The 16854-nt window shown below is 35.8% G+C and overlaps 1 protein-coding gene across 9 annotated transcripts in view; it reads left to right on the forward strand.

Moving 5' to 3' along the window:
- Positions 1-16119, forward strand: part of WARS1 (tryptophanyl-tRNA synthetase 1) — a 33193-nt gene extending 17074 nt beyond the window's left edge. For 5 of the 9 annotated variants that reach the window (XM_074291285.1, XM_074291287.1, XM_074291286.1 and 2 more), the window contains 8 exons: positions 1945-2053; positions 3608-3727; positions 4849-5031; positions 8120-8220; positions 9492-9604; positions 10448-10621; positions 12058-12198; positions 14783-16119. In XM_074291285.1, coding sequence (XP_074147386.1) covers positions 1945-2053; positions 3608-3727; positions 4849-5031; positions 8120-8220; positions 9492-9604; positions 10448-10621; positions 12058-12198; positions 14783-14944 — 1103 coding nt within the window. In that variant the 3' untranslated portion in view covers positions 14945-16119. The remainder of the gene's footprint in view (positions 1-1944; positions 2054-3607; positions 3728-4848; positions 5032-8119; positions 8221-9491; positions 9605-10447; positions 10622-12057; positions 12199-14782) is intronic. The other 4 variants (XR_012486609.1, XR_012486610.1, XR_012486611.1 and 1 more) reach the window with 1 other exon arrangement.
- Positions 16120-16854: the final 735 nt, after the last annotated feature.

Raw genomic sequence — 16854 nt, forward strand, 5'->3', positions numbered from 1 at the left:
CACCTAGTAAGTGTCAAAGTGCAGATTTGAACTCGGTCAGGTGGAGCCTCCTTTTCATTGTGCCATGGTGCTCTATGCTAATGGGATGCAGCCTCCACAGGTCCTGCTTAACCCAGAGGCTCCAAGACAGACCATGCCAGCTAGAAACAGCAGCTCTTTGTTCTCCTCAGTACAGGGTTGGGTACATATGGTGAATTGTTTTGTTTTGTTTTTTAAATTAAGCAGTTTACCAAGCCTTTTACCTAGGTGAGGAAGGGCTATGGTATTCATCTGTTCATTCTCTGGAAGAGGAAACCTTCATGCTGATGAAGTATCTTGTGTCCCCAAAGTATTGAGAGGTCTGAAGTACCAAATGAAGGGTAGACAATAGGCAATCTTAATTTATGTGAATTCACCTGAACAGTTCTGAGTTTGGACAAAGGCTGATTATTTTTAGTGTACCATGCCAGCACTTCTCCCTTTTCTTTTATTTCTTCGAAGCAGAATGATGTGTCGTCTAATCTCTGCGTCTCTCATCCTTTGGAAACAGGGCTGCAGTAGATCTGCCCCGTGAGATTGGAAGAAACCAAGGGAGTAATCCATAGACACAGTTAAAGCCATTTTCTGGAATTCCACAAAAAAGTTGTACAACAATTAAAAATAAGTTATTTTTTCAGAAAAAGGACCACTCGAGAACAATTGATGATTTTTACATTTTTACATTGAACATTCCTCTCTTAAGCCTCAGGTTTCTCATCTGTAAAATTAAAGATAATATTACATGTGCTATGTTTATCATAGAGGTTTTTGTGAGGATACAAATTTTATAACTCTTTATCTCTATTTGCAGATAGGAAGTGTAAGAGCCCAGGATAGTTTTTAATTATTAAAAAAAAAAAAATCAACATTCTCCATACTATAACTCCAGTCTCTTTGGAAGTTCCAGTTAGGAAAGTAAGAATTCTTACTCATGTATTGATAGAATACTTGTAGTCAACCAGCAGTGTTCTTTAAAAAAAAAAAAAAAAAAAACACCACCACTACCACTTAAGATTCTGAAAGGAGCAAACTTGGAATAAATGGATTCTAGATAAGAAATATACATATATTCTAGATCAGGGCTTCTTAAACTTTACCACTTTCAATTCCTTTTCACCTGAAAATTTTTATGTACCCCTAAGTACATAAAAATAGATATACACATCAAACATTTACAGATAATAAATCATAATTTTTCTGTTCCTACATTCAGTTACATATGGGGTCACAACTCACAGTTGTGCTCTAGATAGATTTCACATTTCAGTCAAAATCATTTTTAATACATATCTTATTTTTTACTATTTGATCTCTATTTTTATAGACATAAACCATTTACTAAAAGACAACCCTTTTTCAAGCTGGAGAAAAGTGATCTAAACTACCAACAGGCAGAGTCTTCTTTTTGTTCATTGTTAATGGCAGGAAGTTTGGGTGAAATAAGGTTATGGGAAGAAAACAAGTAGGTCCTAGGCCTGACCTTTATCGAACCTAGAGTCTACCAACCTATAGATTACCTTCTTAGCCTTATATTATTTCTTTTACACAATCTACATTTCTACAAAACTGACTTACTCATACTACAATATGCAATGCTTGCTCTCCTCTACCTCCATGTATTTGTATCCATTGTACTACCTAGAGTGTCCTGCTTCTCTTCCTCAGGAAGATAGTATTTCTCATTTTAACTTGCATTATGATTATTCATGTTACCCATTCTGCTTATTGGTTCTATGACTTATCCTCTAACAGAATTGCAAGTTTCTTGAAGATAAGGATAGTATTATTTTTAATTTTCTGTCATCAATACCTTTTATATAACATAAATCAAACTGAAATAGCTTAATTTAATTTTTAGGCACAATGTTAGCTAAGGAACATATTTCTATTAGTTTTACTAATTTTTTTGCTTTTTTTTCCCCCCAGTCCGGTTCGGAAGCAGCAAGATTGACAAAGCCCTGATAGATCGAATTGAGAAGGTCATAGGACAAAAACCTCATCATTTCCTGCGGAGAGGCATCTTTTTCTCTCACCGGTGAGATTTTTATTTTCCCATGTTTTTTCCCATTTTCTTCATTCTGTTCTCTCCTGCAGAAGGACAAGTGCATAAAATATGTCATTGCCCATATTTAGAATTTCCCATAAACCTAACCCTAGCTATAATAATTAGAATAATAAATGTGGGGGAAAGGGGGAACAGAAATTCCTTGAAGCTAACACAGTGAAAAAAGGAAATATTTTGGTTATTGTGATTTGGGTGATGCTAATTTAAAGATTATTTTTCACCCAACATGCTACTGTGTTAGAAGTGGCAACACTCCACTTTAAAAATTCCCAAATTCCTGTGTAAGAAGAGAATTTTTTATGAAGACAGTATGGTATATTTAAAACATTGAACCTAGATAACATTGTTATTTCTCAATACTATAATCTCACCATTATATAGTCAGTATGATGTAATTTTTTTTTTAATATTGAACCAAATCACTAGAGAACCAAAAACTGTAGCATCATGCACATCTCTCAGGTCTTAAGCCCCAACCCACCAAAGAGATCAGAAGACCTGCACTGCCAAGAATTTTAGAGTTAGATCTTATCCCATATATAGAATCATTCCTGGGTGTGTCTCATTCCCACCACTGTGAAAGAAGGCTATAGAAGTGGCAATGACTGTGAGCTTAGTTTAGCCCGATGAAACCAGCCATCTGGTATTCACTAATCTAGATACCTAGTCAGAAGGCCCTTTCACCTCAATATCTACATTAATATTTGAATTGACAAGCCGCCACTCTCTTAATGATACATGTAGTCATCATGGGACCTTCTAGGATAGAATCTTCATTAGCTGATTCTTTCCCCATTCTATGATTTAAACTCACAGTCAGGGCTTCACAGGGTGTGTCTGTGATTCATAATCCCAATCTACAATCCCAACAGTGTTGTCTTACAAAAGGCCTATTCTGATGACTCTTCATGTTGTGGAGTGGACCCTAGGCTCTCAATGACCACTATCAGAGTGTAAGATCTTATTCTCTCAAACTAGAAAGATGACTTGCCCACCCATAGATGGCATTAAATTTTTGTTATCACCAAGTTGACCTTAAGATGATGTAGTTTTCCAATTAAAAACTATTCCTTAAAACTGCAAAGCCATTAGAAAGATTTCAACCTATATAAATGAGAATTACCCACCCTCACAATCCCAGATCTTTGAAGCATTATAGTGATTTTTATATATGTGTGTTATTTCTCCCTACTAAACTATAAACTAGAACACATTAGATGAACAATAATTCACCAATGAATTCTAAATGAAAGAAGGTGTTCACTCTGATTTGGAAACATAAGAAATTAATGATTTTAAAGAATGTCAATTGTATCAGTTTTTATAAGGATTAAAAACTGTCTTAAATCATTTTTTTAAAAGAATTAATTAGAAAGGAAGCAATTTAATTAGAAACTGACATTCATTTATTTATTTGATTTTTTTTTTTTTTTTTCACTTTCAGATGCTAATTTGTTTAGTTGCCTTCCTTTCATATTTTTCCAAGAAAATCACACTGTTTTTTTCTGTTCTTTTCTCACTTAGGGACATGGGCAATATTCTTGATGCATATGAAAATAAGAAGCCATTCTATCTTTATACAGGCAGAGGGCCCTCTTCTGAAGCAATGCATGTAGGTCATCTCATCCCATTTATTTTCACAAAGTAAGTTGCACTATCTTCCAGAGGTTTTAAAAATTATCTCTTATATTTCTTTTCATAATTATTATATTTATTATTATATAATAAAATAAATTGTAATTACATCTTTTATTGCAATTTTAATTATTAAGTTCAAACAATATATGGAGTGTGTATATATAGAGAGATATAGATAATATGTGCATGGATGGATAGATAGATATCAGACAGTGGTATATATATAGACATAGATGTGACAGCATTATTCTTTATTTTTGCTGGGGCAATTTTAATTAAGTGACTTGCCCAAGGTCACACAGCTAGGACATGTTCAGTGTCTGAGGCCAGATTTGAACTCAGGTCCTCTTGACTTCAGGGCTGGTGCTCTATCCACTGCACCACCTAGCTACCCAACAGTATTATTTTTGTAAACTCTTGTGGCAACGAAGTTGTTAGGTACTTAAAAATACAGAACCAAAAGCTAGTTGAAGTCTAAAATCTTAGAGACAGAGGGACACAATCATGAAACCATATGAAATCTAAGTTGAATAGCATCTCAGAATCATAGAATATGAACTAAAATGAACCTTATAGAATATCTAGATTAACTCTTACCTGAAGCACAATCTACTCATTAGCATCTCCCCAAATGTTTGTTCTACCCCTGTTTAAATATCTAGTGATAATGAACTCACTGTCTTCATTTTTCAATTTCCTTTTTTTCACTACACATCTTTCTAGGCTTGTTTTAAAGAAATAAATGTCTTTGTAATTGATCTTAAGATAAAGGTTAAGATTGCTTAATGTTTTCATTCAGAATATTCATTGGAAAGTAAAATACTGATGGCTAAAGCTTAAATACTTTGGCCACATAAGCGAGAAGACAGAACTCATTGGAAAAGACCCTGATACTAGGAAAGATTGAAGGCAAAAAGAGAAGGGGATGGCAGAGGGTAAGACGGATAGATAATGTAGTGGAAGTGCAAAACATGAACTTGGACAGACTTCAGGAAGATAGGAAAGCCTGATGTGCTATGGTCCTTGGGGTCATGAAGAGTCAGACCCAACTGAAGAACAACAAGATTCTGTGTGAAGAAACTGTAATAGAGAAAGATTGTAATGATTTGGGGATCTGGATTTTTTAGGTGGCTGCAAGATGTATTCAATGTTCCCCTGGTTATCCAGATGACTGATGATGAAAAATACCTGTGGAAAGAGCTAACACTTGAGCAAGCATATGGCTATACAATAGAAAATGCAAAGGATATCATAGCCTGTGGTTTCGATATAAATAAAACATTCATCTTTTCTGACTTGGAGTACATGGGGTAAGTATAAAATACTTCACTATCTTTTTGCTAACCACCTAGTCTTTAACAGTTTACTCAGAGGTAAATATACCCAGACTTAAAACACCTGGGGAAACATATTAGGGTCCAAGTCCTGGCTTTGCTTCTTATAAGTCCCTTCACCCTCCTCCTCCTCAGCTTCTTACCTCAAAGGGATATTCTGGGAACAGTGCTTTATAAAAACATTAGAAACCAGAGCTCTCACTATTATTATTATTATTATCATCATTAGTGCTCTTTTATCTTATCTTATTGGAACTGAAATTAGATCTTTTCATTTTGAAAACTAACATCATCATTAGAAAACTAACACCTATTTTTCTGAAATAATTTTTCACCTTTTTTAAAACATATTCTTTTCTTCCCTTTTTTTTTTGATATTTGACTTCAAATCTCCATTTAAAACTTTTTTATCTCAACAAATCAGTCCTTTTTGCTGATATTTTTTTATCTCATTATAATTCAAAGTTTAAAGAACATCCAAATACCTTTTAATAGAGAGAAATTTTGTTTAAAAACATCATTCCAAGAATCCAGGACAATCATGCCCATTAGGGGCAGAGGAAAGGCCCAAACTCCTTGTAAAGAACTAAGAAATCTTCAGTACCCAATAAGAAAAAGTAAATAGTTTAAAATATATAGCTGGTTCCTTCCTCTTTTCTCCCAAATTTGGGAATTCAGGTGAATTTTTCAGAAGGAAATGATTGGGTTTAGATTTAGAATCTGAGGTCCTGGGTCTGAATCTCAGCTTGGCTACTTACAACCTATGTGACTATAGGCAAGTCACACAATTTCTTCATCTGTACAATGAAGAGAGGTTGGCAGCAAACCAAAAAAAATGTTTGAGGAACCTTCTGGCTTTTTTTTTGTGATCCTATGAGAGAGGGTTTGCCCAGGTTCATATAGCTAGTAAGAGCCAAGTTATTGTCAGAATAATGAGCTTAATTAAATTCATTTCTGAAGTTTACCCATTTTTTGTGAGTCTTAGAGGAATTGAGGTAAAACAGAGAAGTCTGGATTTAGAGTCAGAGGTCTTGAATTCAGATCTTGGCTCTGCCACTTAGTACTTGGATAAGTCGGTTAATCTCTCTGAGCCTGAGAAAACCATCATTTCCTTGTCTGTATAAAGATCAGATTGGGAGCAGCCAGATGGCACAGTGGATAGTCAGGAGGATCTGAGTTCAAATCTAGTCTCAGATGCTTAGTACTTCCTAGCTATGTGATCCTGGGCAAGTCACTTAACACCAATTGCCTCAGGGAGGAAAAAAAGAAAACAAGCAAAAAAGCTAGGTGTTAGAAATAAATAAATAAAGAAGGCCCCTTCCAGCTCTAAATCTGTTCTCATTCCTATTAACAGAACAGTTCAGGCTGTATCATTGAGTGTCTGCTGACCTCCTTTTAAGTGCTGTGAGGGAATACCACTATGACGACTGAGAAGCAACTCAGTATTCACATGATATGGTACAAAGAATACTGTTGGAAGTCTAGAGACCAGAGACTTGCCTGGCTCTATCCACATGCCCCTGTATATTTGAATTATGCCTCGTTGTTTTTCCCTCTGGACCTCACTGTTCCCAAATGTCATATGGTTTGGACCAATGATAGCCCTTGGTGTTTTTTTAAATTGCCCTAATTGAGTGTCAAAAATTCTGTTTGTTTCCCTTACTATTTTTCATCTCTTTTGCCCAGTTTCCCTTTTGGCCTTCAGGTTCCTCATCTGAAAGGAGGGCATAAGTTATTACAAAGCTCCCTAACATCTTGTCCAGCTCTAAAATTCTGAAGTTCCAAAGTCCCTTCCATGCCCACAGTTCAAGTCCTCCTATCATGACCTTAGACATTTCCCAGGACTTCTGGATGTTTCTAAAGTTTTTTTGTTTAGGAGAAGTAGGACAATATTATGAATGTGTATCACAACTGCACATTCTCATCCTCCCTGCCACCATCCTAGACCAGGCCCTTGCACATCACATTTTATCCATAAGAACAGTTTAAAAATGGATATTATATTGTGCTTTAGAGTTCACAAAATATTTTTCTTAACTGATGATGAAGCATGCCACCAACCTCTTATAAGAAAGGTAAAGCCTCAGAGTTATGGAATGAGACATACATTCGAGAAAATGAGAAAACATCAGCATAACATTTTTTAAAACACAGAAGAAAACAAATAAACACAAACAGTGGGGACATTTTATTAAACTATTCAACAAATGCTTGATTTCCTATATAATCAGTCTTCTTTTGTTGGTCTTCATATATTGAAATATCCCTTCTTGGTATTCAGAATCATCAACAGTCAAAAAGCAGATATTAAATACTTAATTCTGTGTCAGGCAGTGTGCTGTGTTTCAGAGCACAAAGACAGACAAAAACAGCTCCTGTGCTTAAGGACCTCACATTTTAAATAGGGAAACAACATGCAGATACCTGGATATACATGTATAGAATGGAGGAAAGTCATCTGAATGAAGCTCTAGTGGGGGAGGGGGGAGGCCCTTCCTGCAGAGGATGATGTGCTCTGCTCTGTTCTGCTCTGCTCTGCTCTTGTCATTCTGCTCCACAGAAACTGTGAGTGACTGCCCACTCTGAGACGACCAGGTATTAGGGAATAGAGTGCTAGGCCTGGAGTCACAAAGACTTCATTTCAAATCGGGCCTTGGACACTTACCAGCTGTGTCATCCTGGCCAAGTCATAAAATCTTGTTTGCCTCAATTTGCTCAACTATAAAGTCAATATACTAACAGCAGAGCTTAGCTCGGACGTCTTTAGACAATAAATATACAGTCAGTTGTTGGACTCCTACACAAAGTCTTTCCAGCTTTATGAGATCTGCCAGAACACACGTTCTGCTGACATAGACTTCAAAAACCCAGTCTCCTCCATGCCATGACAAAGCATCAAAGTTACCGAATCAGTCAGCCATGTGTCTCACATGATTAAACCTGCAAACCCAAAATTGATTTAGGATCAAACTTCACGTTTGCTTCTAGTTGATACTTTTTAGATATCAATTTCTTATCCTGAGCAACCCCAAGACCAGAATTTATTTTTGACTCTTCTTTGCAGGTCGAGTCCAAGTTTCTACAAGAATGTGGTCAAAATCCAAAAGCATGTCACATTTAATCAAGTAAAGGGCATCTTTGGCTTCTCTGACAGTGATTGCATTGGTAAGATCAAATTCAGCTGTTCTGGAATCATCTATTTTTAGCTAAAAGATAATCTAATTATGCAAACCATCTATATTCTATCCTAAGTGCTGTTCTCTTTGTGGAGATGTCAGACAAGCACTAGAATAGCAGCTTAAACAACAGGATAATGTATGTAATTTAGGAGAATAAATAAGAAGGTATTTGGTGTCCGCCTCAGTGAATAAGGATTCTTTCTGAAATCTCTACCATGTCAGTTTATCTCATTAAATATTAAACACAAGGATGAGTAATTCTAAAGCACAAACTGCTGGTATGATGCCTTCGGTCGGGTTTGAAACTACCCCAAAGGATTATAAAACTGTGTAGACTCTTTGATCCAGCATTATTTATATTCCAAAGAAATAAAGGAAAAAGGCCTATATGTACAAAAATATTTGTAGCATTCTCCTTCTGGTAGCAAAGAATTGGAAGTTGAGGGGATGCCCTTCCATTGGGGAATGGATGAACATGTTCTATATGACTGTACTGGAATACTATTGTGATATAATACATTATGAAGGGGATGGTTTCATAAAAACCTGGGAAGATTTATATAAGAAGTATATGAACAGGTACAAGGTAAAGTAAGCAGAACTAGGAGAACATTATATACAATAATAATGTTACAATGATCAACTGTGAAAGATTTATCTACTCTGATCAATGCAATGATCTAAGACAGTTCCATGAGATTCATGTTGAAAAACATTGTCTACCTCCAGAAGGAGAACCAGTGAACTCTATGTGAAGATTGAAGCATACTTTTTTCTTTATTTTTCTTGCTTTTTTTTTTGGGGGGGGGGGAGGCAGACATATAGAAATATGTTTTGTTTGACTTAACATGGTAAAATGGGTATCATGTTACTTGTATTCTCAATAATGGGGAAGGGGCTGGGGAAAGAATTTGAAACTCAAAAAATTTTTAAGTAAATGTTAAAATAAAGTATACTAAAGTTAAAGAAAAAAGAAAAATAATAATAACTTCTAATAGCATCCCAACTTGATGCTTTAACTACAGAATTTTAAATGAAGAAACATCTGCCTCTTCTTTTAAATATAACTTAGAGCAGAATTTGATCATCTAGGATCTCGTGGACTACTATGAAACCCGTTTGTAATTACTGATTTTGCCAAAGCTTAGATATCAAGACTTGTGGGTAGAGATTCATAGCAGAATTAGCTAATAGCAATAGGAGTTGTTCTGAATTGGAGAAAAAAAAATGTATTTTGTCATTTTTTTCCTCTTTCAGGAAAGATTAGTTTTCCTGCTATTCAAGCTGCCCCATCCTTCAGCAACTCGTTTCCACAGATTTTCAAAGACAGGACAGATATTCAGTGTCTTATTCCATGTGCCATAGACCAGGTGAGAAACCATTACATCTTAATTTGAGCAGGTTTAGTTTCTATATACTATTAAGATTTTGATTGGAGTAAGCTCTCAAGTGTTATTCATTTGTTAAGATCTGGACCTACACATGGGAAATCTTCTGTAACTGATCAAAATGAAGTAAACAGACCCAAGGAAAGAATACACTTAATGGCTACAACAACATAAAAAACAAAACAAAAAACCCCAGGATTGAATGATTAGGTTGGGCTAGGAAAAGAATTGAGAAAATGGACCTATTCCACAGAAGGTACTATGGATGTGGAACATAGCATGTACTGTCAGATTTAGTTTGGGCTTTGATTGTTTTTGTTACTTTATTTTTATTTTTTCTTTGTCAAAAAGATTAAGAATAGAACAATAAATTTGAAAATGAAGGTGATATAAAAACAAAGGGTATTTTTTTTAAATCTGATGTTAAAATAGGATAGAAAATAATCAACAGCCCAACTGAGCAGGAAGAGTCTTGGACTTGAACATAGGAGATGCAAATTTGAATCCTAGCTCCCACATTCTGTGTTCTAGAACAGAGACAATTTTTCTGGTAGAAAATGTTTTAGTCTAGAAGACCAAATATCCGAATCTAGGTCCAGGCAGACTTTGGGCATGTATGTTTACTTTCCTGAGCCTAATCATCCCTAAGGAATAATAATATTTGTACTCTTTCCATCAGGAATTGTAAATTATTTTATATAAATTAAATTTGTAAAAAATCAAATTACATATGAATTATAATGAAAGAGCTTTGTAATCCTTAAAGCACTATCTAAAAATTATTTCAGTGTCTACCTCCTTTCATCTCTTATCCTTTTTTTTCAGGATCCTTATTTTAGAATGACGAGAGATGTGGCTCCAAAGATTGGCTATCCCAAACCAGCCTTGCTTCATTCAAGCTTCTTCCCAGCTCTGCAGGGAGCTCAAACTAAAATGAGTGCCAGTGACCCCAACTCTTCTATCTTCCTTACTGACACAGCCAAGCAGATTAAGAACAAGGTAAAAGACCTCCCTCAGCAGAAAAACAACTTGCAAAAGGAAGCTTGTACATGTATTGGGCTACCTGCTATCTAGGGGATGGTATGGGAGGAAGGAGGGGAAAAGTTGGAACAGAAGGTTTTGCAAGGGTCAATCCTGAAAAATTACCCATGCATATGTTTTGTAAATAAAAAGCTATTTTAAAAAAAGGCAGTTTGTAGATGTGGGTAGATAGTGGAGTCAGGAAGATCTCAAATGCTTAGTAGCTTTGTAATTCTGGGCAAGTCACTTAATCTGTGTTTTCATTAATCCCGTAGAGAAGGAAATGTCAAACCACTCTAGTAGCTATGGTCCATAGGATCACAAAGACTTAGATACAACCGAATAACTGTTTTAGAGAAATATTCACTTTTGCTTCTTGTGAATACTTGTTAAGCTCTTTAAGCATTCACCATTGTAGCAATTTATATACTACTAGAATACCTATCACTGTCATTTCCTCTACCTATTTGATTTGGAATATTAGATACTATTTTTAGAAATCAGCCAGACCATATCAACATTCATATCCAAAAATGTTTTGGAATATAACAAAGTATAGTTTAGGTTCCCCATCATGTTTAGTTATCTTATGAGATTCTTTTCCTGCTTCTTTTTTTATGACTCCCTTTTGTAAGTAGGTTCAGTGTTTAAAGGAAACTAAAGAGATGATTCCAGAGACTCAAAGTTGTGTGAAAAAAAAGTCCACATTCTTTTAGACTCTACCAGTCTGGAAAGGTAATAGGCATGGAGAATGTGTCTGGCCCCACATTGTGTATATTTGTCATCCAAGAACCAGACTTAAGTAGAGAGAGATATCATCAAAAGAAAAATTTTTTTAGTTGTGAAAACCATCACTTGCCCCACCATCAACCATCAAGGGAATGTAAGCTCCTTAAGGAAAAAAATTGTTTTGTTTTGGTTTTGAATTCAGTTGATTCTGAAAGAATACATCTTTCAGAGATGAGTCTGAAATCTTTCTTGGAGAAATCCCCTTTTCAATCAAATCTTAGATCTTGAAATGTTGAAATAGCATTGATGGATATTCAGGGGATACTGCTGTTTTTATATTTTCTGTTGGCTTATTTGTTTGAGACTGGGTCTTCCTATCTCACCTAGTTCAGAAGTGTGGCAGCCACTCACAGATCCATTAATTGATATAGAAACTTTCACATGCTTCATTTTCCCACCCTAGACCAGTCTACCCCTCCTTACACAGGGGGCACACCTGATTGGCACCAGATTTAGTAGAGACACTGGTTGTCTATAATCCCCACATATCTCAGAATTCTCATCCTTTTGAACTAAGGAACAGGGACTCTGGCATGAGTCACCACTCTTGGCTTATTCTTTTTATATAAAAGCATAAATTTATTCAAACTATCACAAATTATGTTTTCATTAATTTTGTCCTACAGGTCAACAAACACGCATTTTCTGGAGGTAAAGACACCATAGAGGAACACAGACAGTTTGGAGGCAACTGTGACATTGATGTATCTTTTATGTATCTCACCTTCTTTCTGGAGGATGATGACAAACTCGAGCAGATAAGACAGGTATTTCTAAGGGCATAATGTATGCATACATTCTTTATTAGACTTTCTGAGTAGCTAGAAAGCAGTTAGATTTACACTACATTAAAATATTTCAAATAAATGAGCAAGATACTTGTTCTCTTCTCTCAAGAATTGAATTTTGCTACTTAATTTGAATTCAACTAAAGTTTGATTATGTCTGAATTTAGTTAATAATATAGTTAATATATTTTTGATGAATGTTTTTAGAACACCTATTGCCATAAGTGTGACATAAACAGGAACATAAGAGCACAAGTCATATTGGATTATCTACAAATAGGGCAAGATAGCAACAGGTTTGAGAGAGCCTTAAAAAACAGGATAAGATGTTTGAAGCATACTTATTAGGCAGATATTCTAAAATAGAAATCCTTAAGCCGGAATTAACTAACTTTTTAAAAAAAGTATATGTTAATAACCATATTTCAAAAATAACTGATTTCCTTTGTATCTATGTATTTGATTTTGTGCATTTAAAAATTAAAAATATCGTTCTGAAAAAGGATCCATTGGTTTCATCGCACTGTCAAGAGGTCTAGAGCTAAGAACTACTTTAAATATTTAAATTTTGAGTTTGAGTGTATTTGCAGTAATGTGTCCCAACAAAGTTTTGCATTCAGATTTTTTTAATTTTTGGTTTTAGTTTTTATTTCATTAAAATATGTAAAAGCCACATTGTACCTCACATTAGTCCTACTCTGACAGATAAGAATGATTGGTCCTTTTCAGAGGCTATTCACTAATCACCTGGACAAAGAATATGTATTTTTAAATCCCAGCTCTCATTTCCAAACAGTCTTCATGCTTCACATTCTTCTTCTATAAAAAGAGGGTCTTATACTAGATGCTTCACAGGCCCTGAATTCAAGAGGACCCCAGTTCAAATCTGATCTCAGACACTTAACACTTCCTAGCTGTGTGACCCTGGGCAAGTCACTTAACCCCAGCCTTGGGGGGCAGGGGGGACACTACAGAGAGATGGAGCACTTTGTAATTTTAAAGTGCCTCAGAAATGCGATTTATTCTTTTTAACATGAATATCAGGCAGCTAGGTCTATCACAGACAAACTGTATGACTTGGAACAAGTTGATTGTGCCTGAATTTCTTTGTATCTATGATCCAAGTTGAAAGTATTGTCAGATTAACCAAGAGAGCAGATGATAATAGATTTTGCCCATTATACAATCTAAGAGTTGGAGGAGAGACCATAAATACCATGTAGTTTGACTGACTTAGGAAAAGGAATCTGCCCCACAATATTATAATAACTTGTCATCTCACCTCTTTTTGAAAGCCTCCATTGAGAGGAAACCTACTGCCTCCCAAAACAACCCATTTCAGTTTTAAATATCTATGATTGTTAGGGAATTTTTCCTTACATTTACATTCAGTCAAATTTTATAAATCTCATAACTTCACACATCAATTCAACCAACATTTTTTTTTAAGTTCTTTTTCTAATTTAGAAATTTTTATCCACAAGATTGATACAGCCTTTTTAAAAGCAAAAACAACAATAGAACTAGTAAAATGAAATGGTGAACATGACAGTATCCAAAATTGAAACAGTTTTTAAAAGCAAAAGATCTCTGAAAGTTCAGTCTACCAACTGGAGGAACCCTAACAAGGCAAGAATGATGAATGAGGCAATAATATCATTTCACAAACAGAATTTTATGTAACTGAAGGAACCTTTCTGGGATATAACTATCCTCACAAGCAAATGGGGGGAGGGAAAGTGAGGAGTAGAAAAAAATGAAATTCTAGTGTTCCGAATAAACTATGCCAAGATAAAAGGGGTAAGTGTGAGTGACCTTCAGAAAGCTTATGGTACACCTAGGGTGTACACAAATAGTCAACCTAATGAATTAGCATTTTGGCCTAGAGGCCACAGCCACCTACTCAAGCTTTTTGGGCAAGAAGGCGATCTTGTTGAAGCTTTGCCCCTGGAGGATTGTTTTGGCAGCCTGGAAAGGACAGTTTAAAGAGGGGAAGAACAGAAGGCAGGGACACCATTTATGAAGCGGTCGTGATAAGAGTCTGGATGAAAGATAACAAGGCCAGAAATAGTGTGATGCATTGAGAGTAGAGCAAGAGGGACGTGAGATGTATATTATGGTAGAACTGGCAGTGAAAAGGACCTGATACTCTATAGAATTGTATTTCAGCATTATGTAAATGCAATTTAGCAGTAAGGGTGCTGGTAGCATAGACTGACAGATGTGAACTAGAAAATAATTGTGTCTTAGGCTTGTTACTAATCCCCTCTGTGACTTGAAACAAAATGATTGTTTCCCTTCCTGCTACATATCTGCAGTGTAGATAATTCCCATAATCATGACCATTCATCAGTATTATTAAGGGGAGTCTTGCTTCAGATTAGGGTTGAATTTGGTGCCATTTGTAGTCTCTTCCAGAACCTCAAAATTAAAAGGGACTTCAGGAGTCACCAAATCCAACTCATACTGGAACAGGAATCCCCTCCCTCTCCACCATTCCTGAGAATGAGCATGTGAATTTCAGAGAGTGGTAATTTCTTGATGATTTTGTTCTCTCTGGCAGGATTACACAAGTGGAGCTATGCTCACTGGAGAGCTAAAGAAGACGCTCATCGAAGTGCTACAGCCCTTGATTGCTAATCACCAGGCCCGGCGCAAAGAGATTACAGAGGATATCGTAAAGCAGTTTATGACTCCAAGGAAGCTATTCTATGACTTTCAGTGACATAGATTACGTAGACATCTGTGTTTACATGCACACAAATTCATAAGTAAATATCCATCTGGTTGGATTGCTATCACCCATAGTCATCCAACAATTGCTAATTATCATATAGTCAACTGGGAGTTGGAAGGGAACCTCTCTCAAATTCTGTCTACAGCATCCCTGATGAGTGGTGATCTTATCTTACTTTATTATCTGTAAGCCATATGTTGCCATGTTTCTTCCTGTGGATTAGCGTGTACCAGCTTAATGTAGACAAAAATAATGTGGAAAAGTCCATTCCATGTAATAGTGTGTAGGCAAAATAAAGAATTCTAGAAGTTTACTCTCTACTACAAAATAAATGAAAGATTCTGGGTCCAGTGTTTGAAGAAAGTTGATCATCCATTACCTGGTAATTCAAGCCCTTAAATTCTCAGCAAGTTGAGAAAAATACAGTGTAAGTAGACAGAATCTCTTATTTTTTACCTAAAATTTATCAATCTGTGCTTATAATTTGGAACAGATTCTAAAAATGTTCTTTTTCAATCTTCCTCAGTGTTCTGAATCTGTTGTTTTACATCTGGTGTTGTTGCACCTTTGGGCAAAAATGTAAACTAATGTATAGCTAGAATCAAAATGCCATTCCTGTGAAGTTAAAAATACTGCTTAGGAAATTGATAGTGGCATTTAGTGAGTTTAACTCTGGTGCATGCTGCCTTCTTCTATGAGGAAAAGCTTCATGATAAGTTTTACAAGAACATCCTCCTCTCTCAGCTGACTCAAGAGCAAACCTTGACACAGTTCTGGTATTAAGGATGATGTTTCAATATAATGTAACCAATTCTTATGAAATTATCAAGTTCTCTATTGGCAAATTTTTCCATTTTGTTTCCTAAACTGCCTTCTGTTCCCCTACCCATGGCCCCTTTTTCAGAAATCATGCTTTCTTAACTATGATTTTCCATTATTTCTAAACCAAAGAATCAAAGAAATTTCACACTCCATTTATGACAAAGGAATTTTGAAATGATTTTGTCATTTTGCTTTTCATACATAAAATGCTGAAAAAAATATATATCTCTTGCCTTTTTAAATCATTGTCTCACTGCTTGACTGACTTAGAAATACAAGACAGGAAATTTCTCTTAACTGTTTCTGAATTCTTAAGGACAATAAAAATAGCCAGAAAGAAAGTGCTGACTGTGCCAGGTTGATAATATGACCTTGAAAACTCGTCTGAAAATTATATAATATAACTTTATAATGAGTGAAATTGGCCTATATCAACTTAGGTCAACTCCTGTGGTTTTCTACTCCAAGATTCAAGAGTGGGGGTAGTAATTCCTAACTAAATCTTTGTTTAATTGTTCTAGAAGAAAACACTTCCCCTCCTTCCATATTCCTCTTGGCAAACAACTGTGAATCTTTGGAAGGATCTTCCTTGACTTAAGAGCACTCAAGATGAATCAATAAGGGGCAGCTAGGTGGTGCAGTGGATAGAGTACCAGCCTTGAATTCAGGAGGACCCCAGTTCAAATGTGGTCTCAGACACTTAACACTTCCTACCTGTGTGATCCTGGGCAAGTCACTTAACCCCAGCCTCAGAAAAAAAGAAAAGAAAAAAGATGAATCAATAAGAAAGTGATTGAGAAACTCCTTTCTACTTCCACCACTGTCACTGGCTGACTGGACTGCCCTCTGCACCACACCAACCAACAATAGGGTTAGTTGGTTGCAAAGCCAGTTATGCAGTTGTTTGACCAAGAAGCAGCCTGATGTAGGAGAAATAGCCTTAGATTTGGATTAGTGAAATTTGGGTTTGAATCCTAGCTACAGACACTCTCTTAGGGGGACCTCTCCAAGCTTTAGTTCCCCAATCTGTGAAATGAATGCATTGGACTAAACAATTTCTCAGGTCCTTTTCAGTT

Source organism: Sminthopsis crassicaudata, chromosome 2 (assembly GCF_048593235.1).
Source record: "Sminthopsis crassicaudata isolate SCR6 chromosome 2, ASM4859323v1, whole genome shotgun sequence".
Taxonomy (NCBI): Eukaryota; Metazoa; Chordata; class Mammalia; order Dasyuromorphia; family Dasyuridae; genus Sminthopsis; species Sminthopsis crassicaudata.